The 15,257-nt window shown below is 45.1% G+C and overlaps 1 protein-coding gene across 1 annotated transcript in view; it reads right to left on the reverse strand.

Moving 5' to 3' along the window:
* The window catches only part of LOC121273196 (claudin-15-like), a 28,930-nt gene extending 17,256 nt beyond the window's left edge, over window positions 1-11,674 (reverse strand). The window contains exon 1 of the mRNA XM_041180190.1: window positions 11,455-11,674. Within this exon, the coding sequence (XP_041036124.1) occupies window positions 11,455-11,674 (220 nt within the window). The remainder of the gene's footprint in view (window positions 1-11,454) is intronic.
* Window positions 11,675-15,257: the final 3,583 nt, after the last annotated feature.

The following is a 15,257-nucleotide window of genomic DNA, read 5'->3' on the forward strand; positions in this document are numbered from 1 at the left end:
TGCACGGCTGTTTCAAGGCCCAGTGTGTTAGGGAAGCTACCAGAAGCAGTGACTCTCCTGGCTTGGTAAAAGCCAGTGAGCTAGACAGCACATACGAAATGGAACTCATGCCACCTTTTCAATTTAACAAACAAAAAGTGATTTCATTCAACGTACCCTGGACATCTGAAGTGCTGAAGACTAGAAGCCAGCTATATATAATTCTAAAAGGGCCATTGGAAAAGTTGAGGGAACCACTTAAGTAAACTGATTTTGGGAGAGGGAAGGTATCAGAAGCTCAATGAGAAAGTGAAACCAAACTAAGAGGGGACCATTGAATATGAGCAGTCAGCTCACAAATTACAACAGATGTTAAATCTATGTGAACAGACCAATGGCAGAGGAAATGTAGTTTGAAGAAGTATAAGCTAATGCACAAAGGAGGAGGAGTGGACAGATGCACTCGATGACTAATGTTAAAATAGCCAAGGATGAAGTTGAAGGAGATTGAGATAGTAGGTTCAACCTTCAAATTTGGCAACCACTGCAGAGCAACAACCAACAAATAGAATGCAGAACTGAATGCAGCTAGATATAGCAGAATACCCTCGAAGGAATCACGTGAAACTGTAGGGAGGACGACAATCAGAAATGTTGGCCAGAATTTTTGCCTCGATATGGGGGGAAAAGCGGAGGCAGGTGAGCGCATAATTCGGTGCCACTGGCCTTGAGCTATTTTACCGCAGGCTGGTTCAGGGACAGAAAGGCTACCACAATCAGGGGGATAGCTTGTTAGGATAATTTAAAGACAAATTAAGGACAATGATCAGAGGCTGACTAGAATTTTATGGTCAGAAGATTCAGAGGATGTGAGCCAGTGAATCATATCATAGAATCATCAAATGATACAGCATGGAAGAGGCCATAGAGCCCATCATCTCTGTGCTGGCTCTTTGAAAGCACTTTCCAATTAGTCCCATTCCCTGCCCTTTCCCATTACCTGGTGAAATTTTCCTCTTCCAGAATTTATCCAATTCCATTTTGAATCTACTTCCACTGCCCTTTCAGGCAGTGCATGTCAGCTCACAACAATTGGTTGCTCACACTTTTTTCTGCCTAATTTCACTTCTGATTCTTTTGCCAATTATGTTAACTTTCTATTCTTTGGTTACCGACATCCCTGCACCTGGAAACATTTTCTCCTTATTTACTCTTTTATTGGATGTCAGCATCACTGGCAAGGCCTACATTTGTTGCTTATCCCTAATTGCCCTCAAGAAGGTGATGGTCAACTGCCTTCTTGAATCACTGGCGTCCATCTGGTGTAGGTACACCTGTGGTGCTGTTAAGAAGGGAGTTCCAGGATTTTGACCCAGTTCTCACCATCCAATTAAAGGTAAAGAGCAGGCTCTTGAAGCGAGTAGGAGGCTGCAGCATGTTATTGCAGGTAAGGGAGACAGGGGGACCTCCACCTTGAGGCACTCTTTCAGCAACTTTAACAAATTTAAAATAAAAAATCACCACAGCTGCAAGGCCACCCTTGTGGATGGATTATCCATTCAGGGCAGTCTACAACCACAACCATGGCCAAGTCGGCAGGGCTTTATAGGCATCCTGGAGCAATGGCCTCCCAGTCTACTGTTGCGAATCTGCCTCAAGATAGCTGTCATGCTCTTGAGACCGCAGGGGCCCACAGGCCAGCAGAACAGAATTACATGCACATCAGGACACAAGGTATAGTTGAAAATTCTGAATTGAGGCTTCAACTTTCTGAAAAGTCAAGCTGTTTTCCAGTCCTACACAAAACCTTTCTCCAGCGAGCACTTCTTAACCAACCTGCCTAACCAAATAACAATGCATGATTAAATGTTTCAATTTAAAATAATATATTAATGTGTCAACTGCAATATGTTTAATCTCATATATAGGCAAAGGAAAGAAACATCATTGCGGCAAGTGGAGTGTGCTATCTACCAAACCAAAATGAGTGAGAGAGAGAGATTTGGTAAAAGGGCCTATTATTTTACAGATCAAGGGATGGAATCTTTCCTGGGATTCTTCCGATCTCCTGTCTTAATTTAATGGAAGCTTGACGGAAAACCTGGGGAAATGGTGTGAACGGATATTGAGGCTGATCTCCCATTGAAGTTAGTGCAGAGAATGGGTGAATCCCCGTGGAAATTCTTCCCCCCAGATCTCACACTTGTCAGATCTTTCTGCTCTCTTTGCCTCAGGATCACACTAAACTGTGCACTTCAAATTACATCATCAGCGGGTGGATTAATTTAGCAACAAACCATTATCTTCCAGCATGTTTCCTTCAAATGGTGCAAGAGAACGGAGTTTTCACTTCTTCCATTATTCAGTGTGATGCAATGTGACAATGATCCTATAGTATTTACATGCCCTAAAGTGGAAGTTACATTAAGTGCTGCTACTAAACAAATGCTTTACAGGCTAGCAACAAATTCCTCTCTCCACAGCAAACACATAGCAATGTTGTTGACACACACACAAGAAATAGGAATAAAAGTCGGCTGCTCTGCCATTCAATAAGATCAAGGCTGATCTCTTTGTGTTTCAAATTCCACATTCCTATCTACCCCTGGTAACATTTGATTCCTAGCAAGAATCTATCTACCTCTCCTTTAAAAATAATTAATGACTCAGCCTCCACCGCCTCCTGAGACAGAGCATTCCAAAGTTGCACATACCTGTGAGAGAAAAATATTCTCCTCACCTCTGTCCTAAAAGGGCGACCCCTAATTTTAAAACAAGCTCCTTATAATGAAATCACCCAAGTCCACCTTGTTAATACCTTTCAGGATCTTAAACACATCAGTCAAGCCACCCCTCACTCTTTTAAACTCCAGTGGAGACAAGCCCAGCCTGTCCAACCTTTCCTCATAAGACAACCCGCTAATTCCAGGATAATGCATATACAATACATATCGCTAAACATGTGGTTGATGATGTCACATATATTGCTCCTCACACTAAATTATTGCAGTCCAATCTCTAATAAAGGCATAGAGAATAGAATGTGAAATGAAGGTGGAAAATGGGACAGGCTGTGATCTCAGCCCATGAATTTCTGATGCCTACTCCTATCATGAAAGCTAAAATGGAAACATTTTCCCATTATTACATTTTGCATGCAACATGGAGTTCTTGGCAGTGTAAATACTCTGTCATTTATAAAAGTGTGCTGAGGTTAAGAACTTGGTGTCTCAATTATGAAACAATGCTTGGATTAATACGTGGGTCCATCATTTACTGACAATTTACTGACAATTCATCCCCTTACCTTAAGAAGGATATTATTGCCATAGAAGGAGTGCAACAAAGATTCACCAGACTTGTTCACGGAATGGCGGGACTGTCCTACGAAGAGAGATTGGGGAAACTGGGCCTATATTCTCTAGAGTTTTGAAGAATGAGAGGTGATCTCATTGAAACCTATAAAATACTTAAAGGGATAGACAGGGTAGATGCAGGTAAAATGTTTCTCCTAGTTTGGGTGGGTCTAGAACCAGGAGACACAATTTCAAAATTGGGGGAAGCCACTTAGGAGAGGGATGAAGATATATTTTTTTTACTCAGGGGGTTGTGAATCTTTGGAATTCTCTATCCCAGAGGGCTGTGGAAGCTCAGTCATTGAGCATGTTTAAAGCAGGGAAGCTGTCAGGAATCGGGGTAAATCCTGGGAAAGCAAAAGAATCTGCTTGAGGATGAGGCCCAACCGTCAGAAAGTGGTTCTGGGGCCAGAAGAGCTGATAAGTTATTTTAAAATTTTTTTTTTGTTTTCCGTGGGCCAGGAGGAACAGAAATGCTCACCTTAGCCTATAAGAAACCTGCGAGCCTCCCCTACCCCAGGCTTCCTAACCACAACCCCCAACCTTGAGGCCCTGCGACTTCTCTCCTGACCACTCTCTGACTGTTGGGCACCATCATTTTGGTTCTCACTGGTGGCCTCCTGCTGCCCAAAATCAATCTCTTGCCCAACAGTGCATGCCAGGCTTGCGTGGTAGATTGGCAGGGCCTGTGCTGTTGAATCCCAGGTGTTAAAATCTCCAGGGCCTCAAGGACTAGATGGTTTTCTATCCTCCTCTCAGCCTGTGCACTGGGTTTGATTTTTAGACCCTGTCAGGGCCAGGATTGGAGGCGGTCAGGAGTTATAAGTAACCTTGCTGGCCAGCATTCCTGTTTCCCAGTTTCAGCCTGTTCAACCCATGGACCATTTTAGTGGAGGGCCAAAGAAGGCACAGGGGTCATGACTCATTAAGGAACTTTTAAGGCTAATTTAGGGAGGCTGCCTTGGATTTTCCAGTCAGCCTCCAGGACCCGCATGTGGCGAGGACCAGTTTAGGTGCCTGGAGGTGACCGGACAGGTTTCCCCCAGGTCCCACCCCCACAATTCCCTCCAACAACACCACAGTAGTGCCCTGGCTGCACAGAGCATTTTAAAATTTAAACTTTAGAAATGTTGGAAATTGGGCGCTTGGATTTTGAAGCGTCCTTTCCCTTGCTAACCTGTTGTCACCAGCCTGCTGTCGGTGTCAAGCTAGAATCAGAGAATGACTCCATCTGTTCTGGGAAAAATGAGTGACTGTTTCCCACACAGTGTGGGTTTCTGACTTTCATTTCAGTCTGACAGCAGGGTTCAGAATCCCGTAGGGAAAATCATGCCAATTGTTCCCATCAGGTGCTAAAACTAGGGCTTCAATTTATGCCAAACAAGACAGAGTTTAACCTGGTAATGTGACTAGTTGAAGAATTCAACGGCCTTATTCAGTCAAGTAGTGTCTTTGATACCTGACTAGAGAACATGTTAATTGCTTACCATTGTAGTTATTCATCGTTTTGCCTCAGATTGTGAAATAGGGCATTGCAAACTACCTGGCACAGAACAAACATCCAATAGCCAGTCAGAAGGGCAAAGGTGGGAGGTGTTTTTAACTAACAGGCCTTGGGTGTGTGTGAATGGGCAACATCAACAATTGCCTGTAGTCGTTTGAAGATCATTTATATTACAGTGGAATTGAGAGAAGGGCTATTTTGATGTTTTAATGTGAAAGGGGAATAACAATTAAAGAATTGTTCATTACTGAGGACCAACAATGATTTGTCTTTCATCTGAACCTTCTGATTTCCCTCGAAAGCAAGTCCCACTCCTTGGAGGAGTATTGTCTCCTTTAGCAACACACAGCATCCTTTAAACCATATAATCATGTCACAGTTTCATACTCAATTGCCCCCAACTCCACCCCTCTCCAGCTGCTAACACTACTCAACTTAGGTTCTGTTAGGGCCGAATTTTTGATCCCGAGTCAGGAACGTGGAGTTAGGAAAGTTCCCCACTCTGCAAACCTGACTCGGGAGAAAGAGCCCTGAATTTTCAGATTTTAGTTCCGGAGGGTTGGGTGCTAACAGGGGTTGGGCCTGCCAACCCCAGAAAGAGTTCAGAGGCAGCCAGAAGGACTGCCTGGTGCTGAGGCAGTCTGATTAAAAGGCTTGCCTTAGTGCTTTGTGACTTTGTCCCAGTTACAATAAAATCAACAACACAACAGCCATCTAGGCCTCACCCCTCAGACCCCGAAACCCCCCAAACACTCCCCATCCATGCCAATTCATTCCACCTCATGACCCCCACCCATCTCCCTGGCACCTTATGCCCTCCATACCAACCCATGCTGCCCACTTATGGGCCTCATGGCTCTTTTTGGTCCCTAAGCCAGCTTAATGCCAACTCATGCCAATCAAGACCCTCCCCCATCCCCACCCAATTTTCAACTGCAGGCTGGATGTGCCAAAGGGGTACCATACGATACCTCTCCAAAAGGGTATCTTATCTCTCCAAAAGGGGGACCATACCTCTCTAAAAGCGGTACCATACCTCTCTAAAAGGGTATCTTAGCTCTCCTGAAAGGCACTTTACCTCTTCAAATAACTTTATAGTTTAACTTTTCCTTAAATGTCTAAGGCCCACAAGTCATACTTTGGAAATCCCAGTAATGAAAATTGGTTCTGACGGCTGCATTGTACATGTGCAACTGCCTCAATGAATCACGGATGTGCAAAGTACAAGCGTCCCCCTGCAGAGTACTGCACCCCACCAGACCCCGCCCAACCCTACACCCCGACAGACATGGCAGGTGCTGGGTTCGGGGGCAGGACTTGCAGAATTAGGGCTCTGGCACCATTTTGGCAAATGCATGGAGTCCTTCAGCCTCTGCTGAAGTTTTTTGTCCATTTTTTTTGTTTGAAGATCTTTGATGAACCATTACACTGAGAAATAATTCAGTAAGAATTAATCCATTTATTATTTGTGGAAAAATTAGGAATAAACAATCCAACATTAAGCAGAATTAGGTGAAGTTGGCTTCCAAACTGAATAGCATTGGGTTAAATTGCATTTGGATTAATGATGTTTAGAAGGAGTGTCCTCATACTTCCCTTAAAAAGATTGCTCTGCGGGGGTAATCCAGTGTTTCATTTCTTTAACAACTGCTTTATAGAAATCCTAACTCAGCGGCATTCCTCAGACTGCTGAGACATGGGCTGTATTTTCTGCTCTGAACACTAAGTGCAGTGGTGGGTGCGAATAGCTCCCGCTGGCTGGCGGGGTGGGTTGCTGCGCCAGATCACTCACTCTTCAGCTCATTATTTATGCATAAATGAGTAGTTCGACGTAGCTTGAGATGATTCAGGCTGGGATTCATCCTCCCCGCCGTTACCTCATTGAGCGCCATATTTAACTGGAACACGGACATAAACAATCCCTCTCTTCAGCCCAGGACTTGTCGTGGCAAACACCAGAAAGTCCCCGAGAAGGATCAAACCATCTGCTCCAAAGTTCAGCGACAGGTAGCTGGAGAGACTTTTCTAGGCAGCCGAAGACTGGCCGAGGTCCATCAGCCACACGACAATGACTTGGAAGGAGGTTGTCAGGGAGGTCAGCGCCTGCGGAACACAGAAGAGGATCACTATCCAATGCAGGAAGAGGATGAATGATCTCATCTGCTTTGCCGGGTAAGTCAACCTACTCCTCAGTCTCAACTCACACTCTCGCAAGACCATCAGGCATTCGCAGGATTACAGTCCACAGGGATCTCACACACAGCCAGAACAAGGGACATCACCACTGATTCTCTCACACACTTTAACATCCTCATCTCTTGTGACATCCTGAAAAGTTGCATCTTTAGCCCTTACATTGGTCCATCGCTGAATCCCCCACTATCAACATCCTGAGGGTTACCATTGACCAGGAACTGAACTGGACTGGCCATATAAATACTGGGGCTACAAGAGCAGGTCAGAGGGAGGAATCCTGTGACGAGTAACTCACCTCCTGACTCCCAAAAGCCTGTCTACCATCTACAAGGCACAAGTCAGGAGCGTGATGAAATACTCTCCACTTACCTGGTTGAGTGCAACTCCCACAACACCCAAGAAGCTTGACACCATCCAGGGCAAAGCAGCCCGCTTGATTGGCACCCCATCCACAAACACTCACTCCCTGCACCACTGACGCATTGTAGCAGCAGATGCGCTACAGGAATTCACCAAGGTTCCTTCGACAGCGTCTTCCAAACCCATGACCACTGCCATCTAGAAGGACAAGGGCAGCAGATAGATGGGAACACCACCACCTGGAAGTTCCCCTCCAAGTCACTCACCATCCTGACGTGGGAATATATCACCATTCCTTCACTGTCTCTGGTGAAAATCCTGAAATTCCCTTCCTAACAGTACTGTGGATGTACCTACACCACATGGACTGCAGCAATTCAAGAAGGTGGTTCACCACCCCCTTCACAAGGGAAACCAGGGCTGGGCAGTAAATGGCCAGTGAAACCCACATCTCATGAATGAATAAAAAAAAATTCAGCACATACAGCAGGCAGGCAAGCTTATCATCTGCTTTGGCATCCGTCCTGCTCACAGTCTGTCTGCCTGTCTTTACACAGGACAAGATCACCCACAACAAGTGGGAGAGATCTCAGACTGGAGGGGGGATGCTGGAGCTGGAGCCACGCCCACTTTGAGGAGTAAGTGAAGGGGTTGGCTGGCCAGGACAGGGACTGTTTCTGTGCCAAATACAAGTTCTGCATCTCCCAACAAGCAAGTGAGGGTCAATCCAGTTATCTTTGCCCATTGCCTGACACTGGGTGCTATTTAAAGTAGGTGACTATCCAGTCAATCACTAATTATCTCTTCTCTCTATTACAACCACCAGTAAGAAAAAGGAGGAGACATACTGCCAGCCAGCTCATCAGACACAAGCCCCAGACCAACTCAGACAAGGATCCAGAGGAATTAACTGAAGAAGACCCATCACTGCATTCACCTGCACCCTCCACCAATGCAGGGACACACACCTTGGGTGGGACCTAGTTTTAGAGCAGGCTTGGGGTCACCATCTGGTGAGCACAGCACAGATTTGGATCCACAGCAGATGGAGGCAGACAGCCAAGGTCACCGACAACCTGGACTGCTGGAGTCTCTGGAATCGGCCCTCAGAGAGATGTTGGAGCTCCAAAGCCAGACAGGGGAACAGCAGGCAGGGGAACAGCAGGCAGGGGAACAGCAGGCAGGGGAACAGCAGGCAGGGGAACAGCAGACAGGGGAACAGCAGGCAGGGGAACAGCAGACAGGGGAACAGCAGGCAGGGGAACAGCAGGCAGGGGAACAGCAGGCAGGGGAACAGCAGGCAGGGGAACAGCAGACAGGGGAACAGCAGGCAGGGGAACAGCAGGCAGGGGAACAGCAGGCAGGGGAACATCAGGCAGGGGAACAGCAGGCAGGGGAACAGCAGGCAGGGGAACATCAGGCAGGGGAACAGCAGGCAGGGGAACATCAGGCAGGGGAACAGCAGGCAGGGGAACATCAGGCAGGGGAACAGCAGGCAGGGGAACATCAGGCAGGGGAACATCAGGCAGGGGAACAGCAGGCAGGGGAACAGCAGGCAGGGGAACATCAGGCAGGGGAACAGCAGGCAGGGGAACAGCAGGCAGGGGAACATCAGGCAGGGGAACAGCAGACAGGGGAACAGCAGGCAGGGGAACATCAGACAGGGGAACAGCAGGCAGGGGAACAGCAGGCAGGGGAACATCAGGCAGGGTTGTCAGAGGCCATCACCAGATTAGAACGAAGGATGGAGGAACCCGTCCACATTCAGTCTGATGTCGTGGCAGCGCAGTGAGGTCACCAGTGGAAGGGTGGTAACCGCCATAGAAACCCTGGTCCAGCAGTTTGTGTTGGATATTCACATCGACCTGCACACTATTGTTCCAGCCATGAGTGGGATCCATCAGTGGCTATGGAAGAGGGGCATGGGGCACCTCGATTTACCTCCAGGAGCCCCTTCTCCTCAAGGGGTCGGGGGGGGGGGGGTTTGTGGGAGGCGCGGGTGGTGCCCTCAGGCACTCACAGTGGAGAAAAATCCACCCAGGACCTTCCTGGGCTGTCCAGCAGCTGCAACCCCCCTTTGCCTGTGACCCCAGCATCTCCAGATGTGCAGGTCGAGGAGGGTGCACTTGCCCCACAGCAGGGTACCCAAAACAGGCTGGGGTTCTCCAGGCTTCAGCCCTCCAGAGGATGCCAGCAAAGGTCATCACAGACCGCCAGGGTTCTCAGACGGTCAAGCAAGAGCCAGTGATTGATGATTATCCTCCTTGAGGCGCCTTGCAACAGGTATACTGCCATGAGTGCACTGAGGTTTGCCGTGCTGCTCCTGCCTCTTGAAGGCTACCATAGGCAGTGAAATGTTGGCGTGATGCTTGAAAGGACTTCACCATGTTTACTTGCTTCACATTGCACTCTGGTGGAGTCCTTATCCCCTTCACACAATGGCCACATGCTCCAGAGGCTGTGTAGCCTTCCAAGGATGAGGCCATTATCACACAAGATTGTGGCTATCCATTCTGAGATGGATGTGCCTCATTGAGAAATTGAGGATAGCAAAGAAGGTATTACTGTCTACTCTGCATTGAAGGGCACGTGAAATCTGTTTCTAAGAGCTAGTGATCTTCATCACCCTGGAACCTTGTTGCTCTAAAGGTCTTATGGACACGTCTGCCACGTCTGACCCATGCTATTGTCTCTTCCTGTGGGGCCTCAACATCCTTGCTCTCTTCTGATGAGTTGGGCTTTTAATGAGCATTTATGAGATGCAAAGACATGCAAATGTACTTCCCAACATGGCGCAGTCACGACCTGCCAGAAAAGTTGGGTGGGGTGTGGGGGGGTGTTGGGGGGGGGGGGGGTATAAATTGCACCCTGTTTTCCTGCCAGCAGAAAACTAACTTTTGGCAGCATTCTGAACTTTCCGGTTCTGCCTGCTACAACACCTGCCACTGGCAGGACTGGAAAATCCTGCCTCTTGTCTTCTCTTTTCCCTCATGACAGACAAACACTGGGATCTCAGCGGGCCAATCCCTGCATTCCATCTCTAGCTTCGTTCAACTTCAGGTTCTCATTTCTGCCATGATTGCAGATCAAAGTATCATCTTCCAATGCTACCAGGCCCTAATAGCCCCACTGCCCTGCCAACCTCCAGTCTTCAGCTCTGCGTAAAGTTCAAGACCATTTCCAGATGCTACCAAAATGAGGAACCATTTCTAATGTCAATAAAATACACACAAGACTAATACATACCAGAGGCTAGAGGTTCTTGCCATTTGCTACCAGAAGTGTGTTGGGAGCAGAATTTCCACCCACCTTTTATCAAAAATGATGCTGTTCCAAAACCCTAGCAATGAAGTACCCTGCCATAATTGAAGCAAGTGCGCACACTAGTTATGGTAAAAGAGGGCAACCACGAAAGAGAGTGCATATAATGATAAAAGTATCTTGCTGCCCACACCCTCCACAACTTCATTGGAATTTACTGTGGTACACTGGTGAGGCAGAAGCCATCAGAGCCAAGGCTTTATTTCAACCATGGCGTTGCCTTAATCACTACAATCTCGGCTTTGTTGTTTGCCTCTAACTGGAGCACCTTGCCACACATATACGATTTTCACGGAATATTGGACAGAGCTATAGAGTTCAATCCTGCAAGTGCTGGTGAAAATCCTCAGTGAACCATCTAATCATTTAAGAAGTTGACTTATTTAGTCAATATAAATCAATAATCACCGCCCCCCCCCCCGCCGCCATTGAAACAATGGCGGAAGAATTTCCTGGGGACAGCTCCTGCTCCGCTGCCATAACTTGTACAGAACTGCAGCAGGAACACCCTTTACATCTGGGAATGGTATTTTTGTGCACATGTCCAGTGGAGCTATGACAGTGTAGTGTGAGCAGCTCCAAAGAAATTTCCAGCCAGTGTGTCCTTGGCAAGAGCAATGTCATTGGAGGTCTGCTAAGATTCAGAAAGAGCTTGTTTCAGAAATGGATATAAACTCCCCTCGACCTTTTTTTGTAATAGTACCCATGACCAATAATTCAGGAGAAATTGCCACTTACAGTGTAAGTAAAGCATAGGATTGTAGTAGGTACACTGTACTATGCCCATAGCATTGGCAGTGCATGTCTTCCAGAGTCGATCATTGATCCAGGAGGCCGTAATTAGTGTGGTAGATGTGCTGGAGATCCTCCACTCACCGGATGTCACAGAAACAGAGGTAAGGACTAGTCCCAGGAAGGCCAGAAATAGGGAGAGAATCTGAATGATTGTTACTCCCATTCCTCCCTATTGCTGAATAAATGATTGTGAACTAAAAGAACCTGAAGATCCTTATCTGCAGAGAGACAAGCAGAGTGAGAGTTAGTTTTCTGTCCAACACCACAGTTTGGGAAAGGACCTCCTTGTTAAATGATAGAGTGTGTTGGATCCAGAAAGCGATGGGAATGCGTGAACAAAGCGGTGGGAATGAAAAAATTACAAAAATAGCATTTTCTGCCTGAAAACACTTTAATACGTGAGTTACTTTTACATAAGAGTTAATGGAAACAAAGTAAGGACTTTAGAATCTTATGCAATTGAGTGCATTGCACAATTTATTTTCAAAAGGTGAGATGCTCTGTTAGTGGTTCTGGCTTTGTTACTCATCTGGTAAAAGTGCTGTTCATCACTCTAGTACCACAAGACTTTACTTCCTGCAATGTAGAATTTGTTTTGTCACAATTCTTTGGATTTCTTGGGGAAATATGGATATCTCAAAGTAAAGGTTAGAACAAACTGGTCTTTGACATTTCTCCCCAACACCCTTTGCCCAGGATTTAGTCAGGTGCTTTAAGATCAAATTAGCTACAAATCCAATTTAAAAAGTTGATTAGTAAATAGTTATTTACTAGCAGTTGGAAACTTTTGGGATTTTTTGAACTACAATTTAGTGCATTAAACAAGTCACAAAATAGCTTTCAGATTTATTTTTCTATTTCATACTCTCAATCTGAGTCAAAATCTTTTGAGTTCATGGAACCCCTCAAGAACAGTAATTGAAAATACAATTATAATGGCGACGTTAAAGCTGCCTCAATAGGTTATCAAAAGTGACTGTCCTTATGAAAGCCTTTGAAAACATTCCAAAAGCTGTAATATTCCCAAAACAAAAATGGTTTATCTTATGGTTTAAGTTTGAATATTTATATTCACTCCCAACATGAAAAAAACAAAAAAAAACAAATCTGCAATTCTCTCCCCCAAAAAACTGTCAATGCATGGTGAATTACCAATTTCAAAACTGAGGCAGGATATGGAGAGCAGTAAGGGGGGTGTGGAAAGAAGTTGGGTAAATGGCATTAAAATACAGATTAGCCAAGATCTAATTTACTGGCAGAACAAGGGGCTGAATGGCCTACCCCTGTTCCTATGCTGTGATGATTGACTGAAAATCTAGGGTGTTAACTTGGTTCAACTGGTAAGTCTCTTCCTTCGAAATCAGAAATCTATGGCTTCAAGCCCATGATTTGAGCATGTAATTCAAGCTGACACTTTGGAGCAGTGCGGTGGATATTTTGCGCTCTTGGAGGTGTCGATTTGAATGGGACATTAAACAGAGATCTTATTGATCATAAAAGATCTATTGGCACCATTTGCTGAAGAGCTGGAGTTTTCCCAATCTCCTGGCCAATGGTCCTCTCTCAAAACATACTGTCACCACCAAAAACAGGTTAACTGGTCATTTATTTAAGTATCATTTGTGGGACCTTGCTGTGTACAATATATTTGCAAAGCTAACAGCAACTGCATTACATCTCACAATAGTAAGTTGTTGACCGTAAAGCACTGTGGGATGTTCCATGCCATTATGGTACTAGGTAAAATGTAAGTTCTTTCTTACTTATGTCATGCCCAGTAAAGGCATGTCATATTCATGACTTTAAACGTGGACTGTATTCAATATAGGATCTTACTAAAACTGCCTTTTCTTTTAAAAATGGACATTAAAAGGCTGCTAATTCAATGGAATGACCATGGGTGTCATACCTCCCTTGAATGGACATACATAGATGAAGCTATTTGTGAAATTCACACCTCCTATTGTTTGTGGACTTGCCCAAAACTCAAAACCTATGGACTCCAAGACTCACTGTCACCTGGCTTGAAACTTAACAGAGAGAGCTATAGAGAAATCAATCAAAATTAAGTAGGTGTGAATGGTCACCATCCACCAACCACCCCCCCTCCCCCCCGCGCCCCTCCCCCCCTACATTGTGTAGCAATGGTTTCGAACTTCAAATTGTTCTGGGTAGACAATATTGACCATGTGGTCACCTGATCAAAACTGTCTTCAGATAACCAATTTTACTTGCTCCAAGCACCAGGGAGAAACCGTCAGTCTGCAAAAAACACAGCAAAAAACAGCAGCAACAGCGAAGGCAGCAAGCCTGTTCCTTTTCAAGTCCACAAGTACAGAAAACCGATCTCCAACAATAAGGCGACAAGTGACTAACTTTATGAGCTGCTGAAAATTCACCTCTTTGAGGCAATCCTGCAATGACTTTGATATACAACTTTGGATATTGAATTTTCCAAGCTACACGTCAAGAGTGGAAAGAAACCTCTTCTTCGCCAGGCCTGCATTGAGATGAGCCAATCACAGGACTTAGGAACTATTCCTTTGTTAATAACTTGCAAAAGTGCCCGATCCTCTTTCACTGTATTTTTCTTCAAGTGCATGTGTGTGTGTGTGTGTGTGTGTGTGTATGTGTTTATGTGTATATATGTGTGTGAGTGGGTGAATGAGTGTTGGATTTTGGGGGTGAATGTGTAAATAAATAATCCCCTTTATTTAAATACACAAAAGCTTGCAGATAGTTATGCAAATTGACCATACACTCAGGGGTTAAGAAACATACATTGAACCCATCTAATTTTGAATTTCCCTAGTACTAAACAGGAGTCTACTTCATAATCATTTGCAACACACTCCCATTAGAGAAAACATGACTGAAACCAGCGTCAATTCCATCTTGCCTTTATTTATATTTCTTTGCTGGGATCATCTGGTCTCGCCGAAAGTCAATGGATGGTGGAGTAGTGGTAATGTCATTAGACTGGTAAGCCACAAACCCTGGCTGATGCTCTGGGGACTTAGATTCAAATCCCACCAAATTTAAATTCAATTAATAAATCTGGAATGTAAAGCTAGTCTCAGTAATGGTGACTATCATTGATTGTTGTAAAGACCTATCTGGTTCACTTATGCCCTTTAGGGAAGGTAAATCTGCTGTCCTTACCTGGTCTGACCTACATGTAACTCCAGATCCACAGCAATGTGGTGAACTCTTAACTGCTCTCTGAAATGGCCTAGCAAGCCATGAAGTTCAAGGGCAATTAGAGAAAATGTTGGCTTTATCAGCCATGGCCGTATCCCATGAAAGAAGATAAAAAAAATAAATGGATAGCAATTGACTAGATTGTGTAGCGCAGAACCTTTCTTTCCTCAAGAAATGGAAACAGAAATATCATAAAATAGATGCATTATGTTTTAATAATTCTCATTTTAAGTGGCTTTTTGGCATTCTCCTTAACCTTTGAACCATCTTCTGGATATACCACAAACAATAGTGGATCTGGACACAATCAGCACATAATGGCGTCTTTCACTTGGATTTTCCCAAACACCCTATTGGCTGTGTACCCTTGTTTTACCATGCAAATTTGTTATATAGAAAATTCAAGCTAGGAATCCCTGCTAATGTGACTCAATGGCTCAAATATTGCTGTGCTTTTCCTCCTTGCTTTACCTACATCTTGCACCATTGCTATTCATACTAATATGTTATCTCCAACATCATGCATTCTTGTCTTGTGTGGTAAC

This window comes from Carcharodon carcharias, chromosome 2, assembly GCF_017639515.1.
Source record: "Carcharodon carcharias isolate sCarCar2 chromosome 2, sCarCar2.pri, whole genome shotgun sequence".
NCBI lineage: Eukaryota > Metazoa > Chordata > Chondrichthyes > Lamniformes > Lamnidae > Carcharodon > Carcharodon carcharias.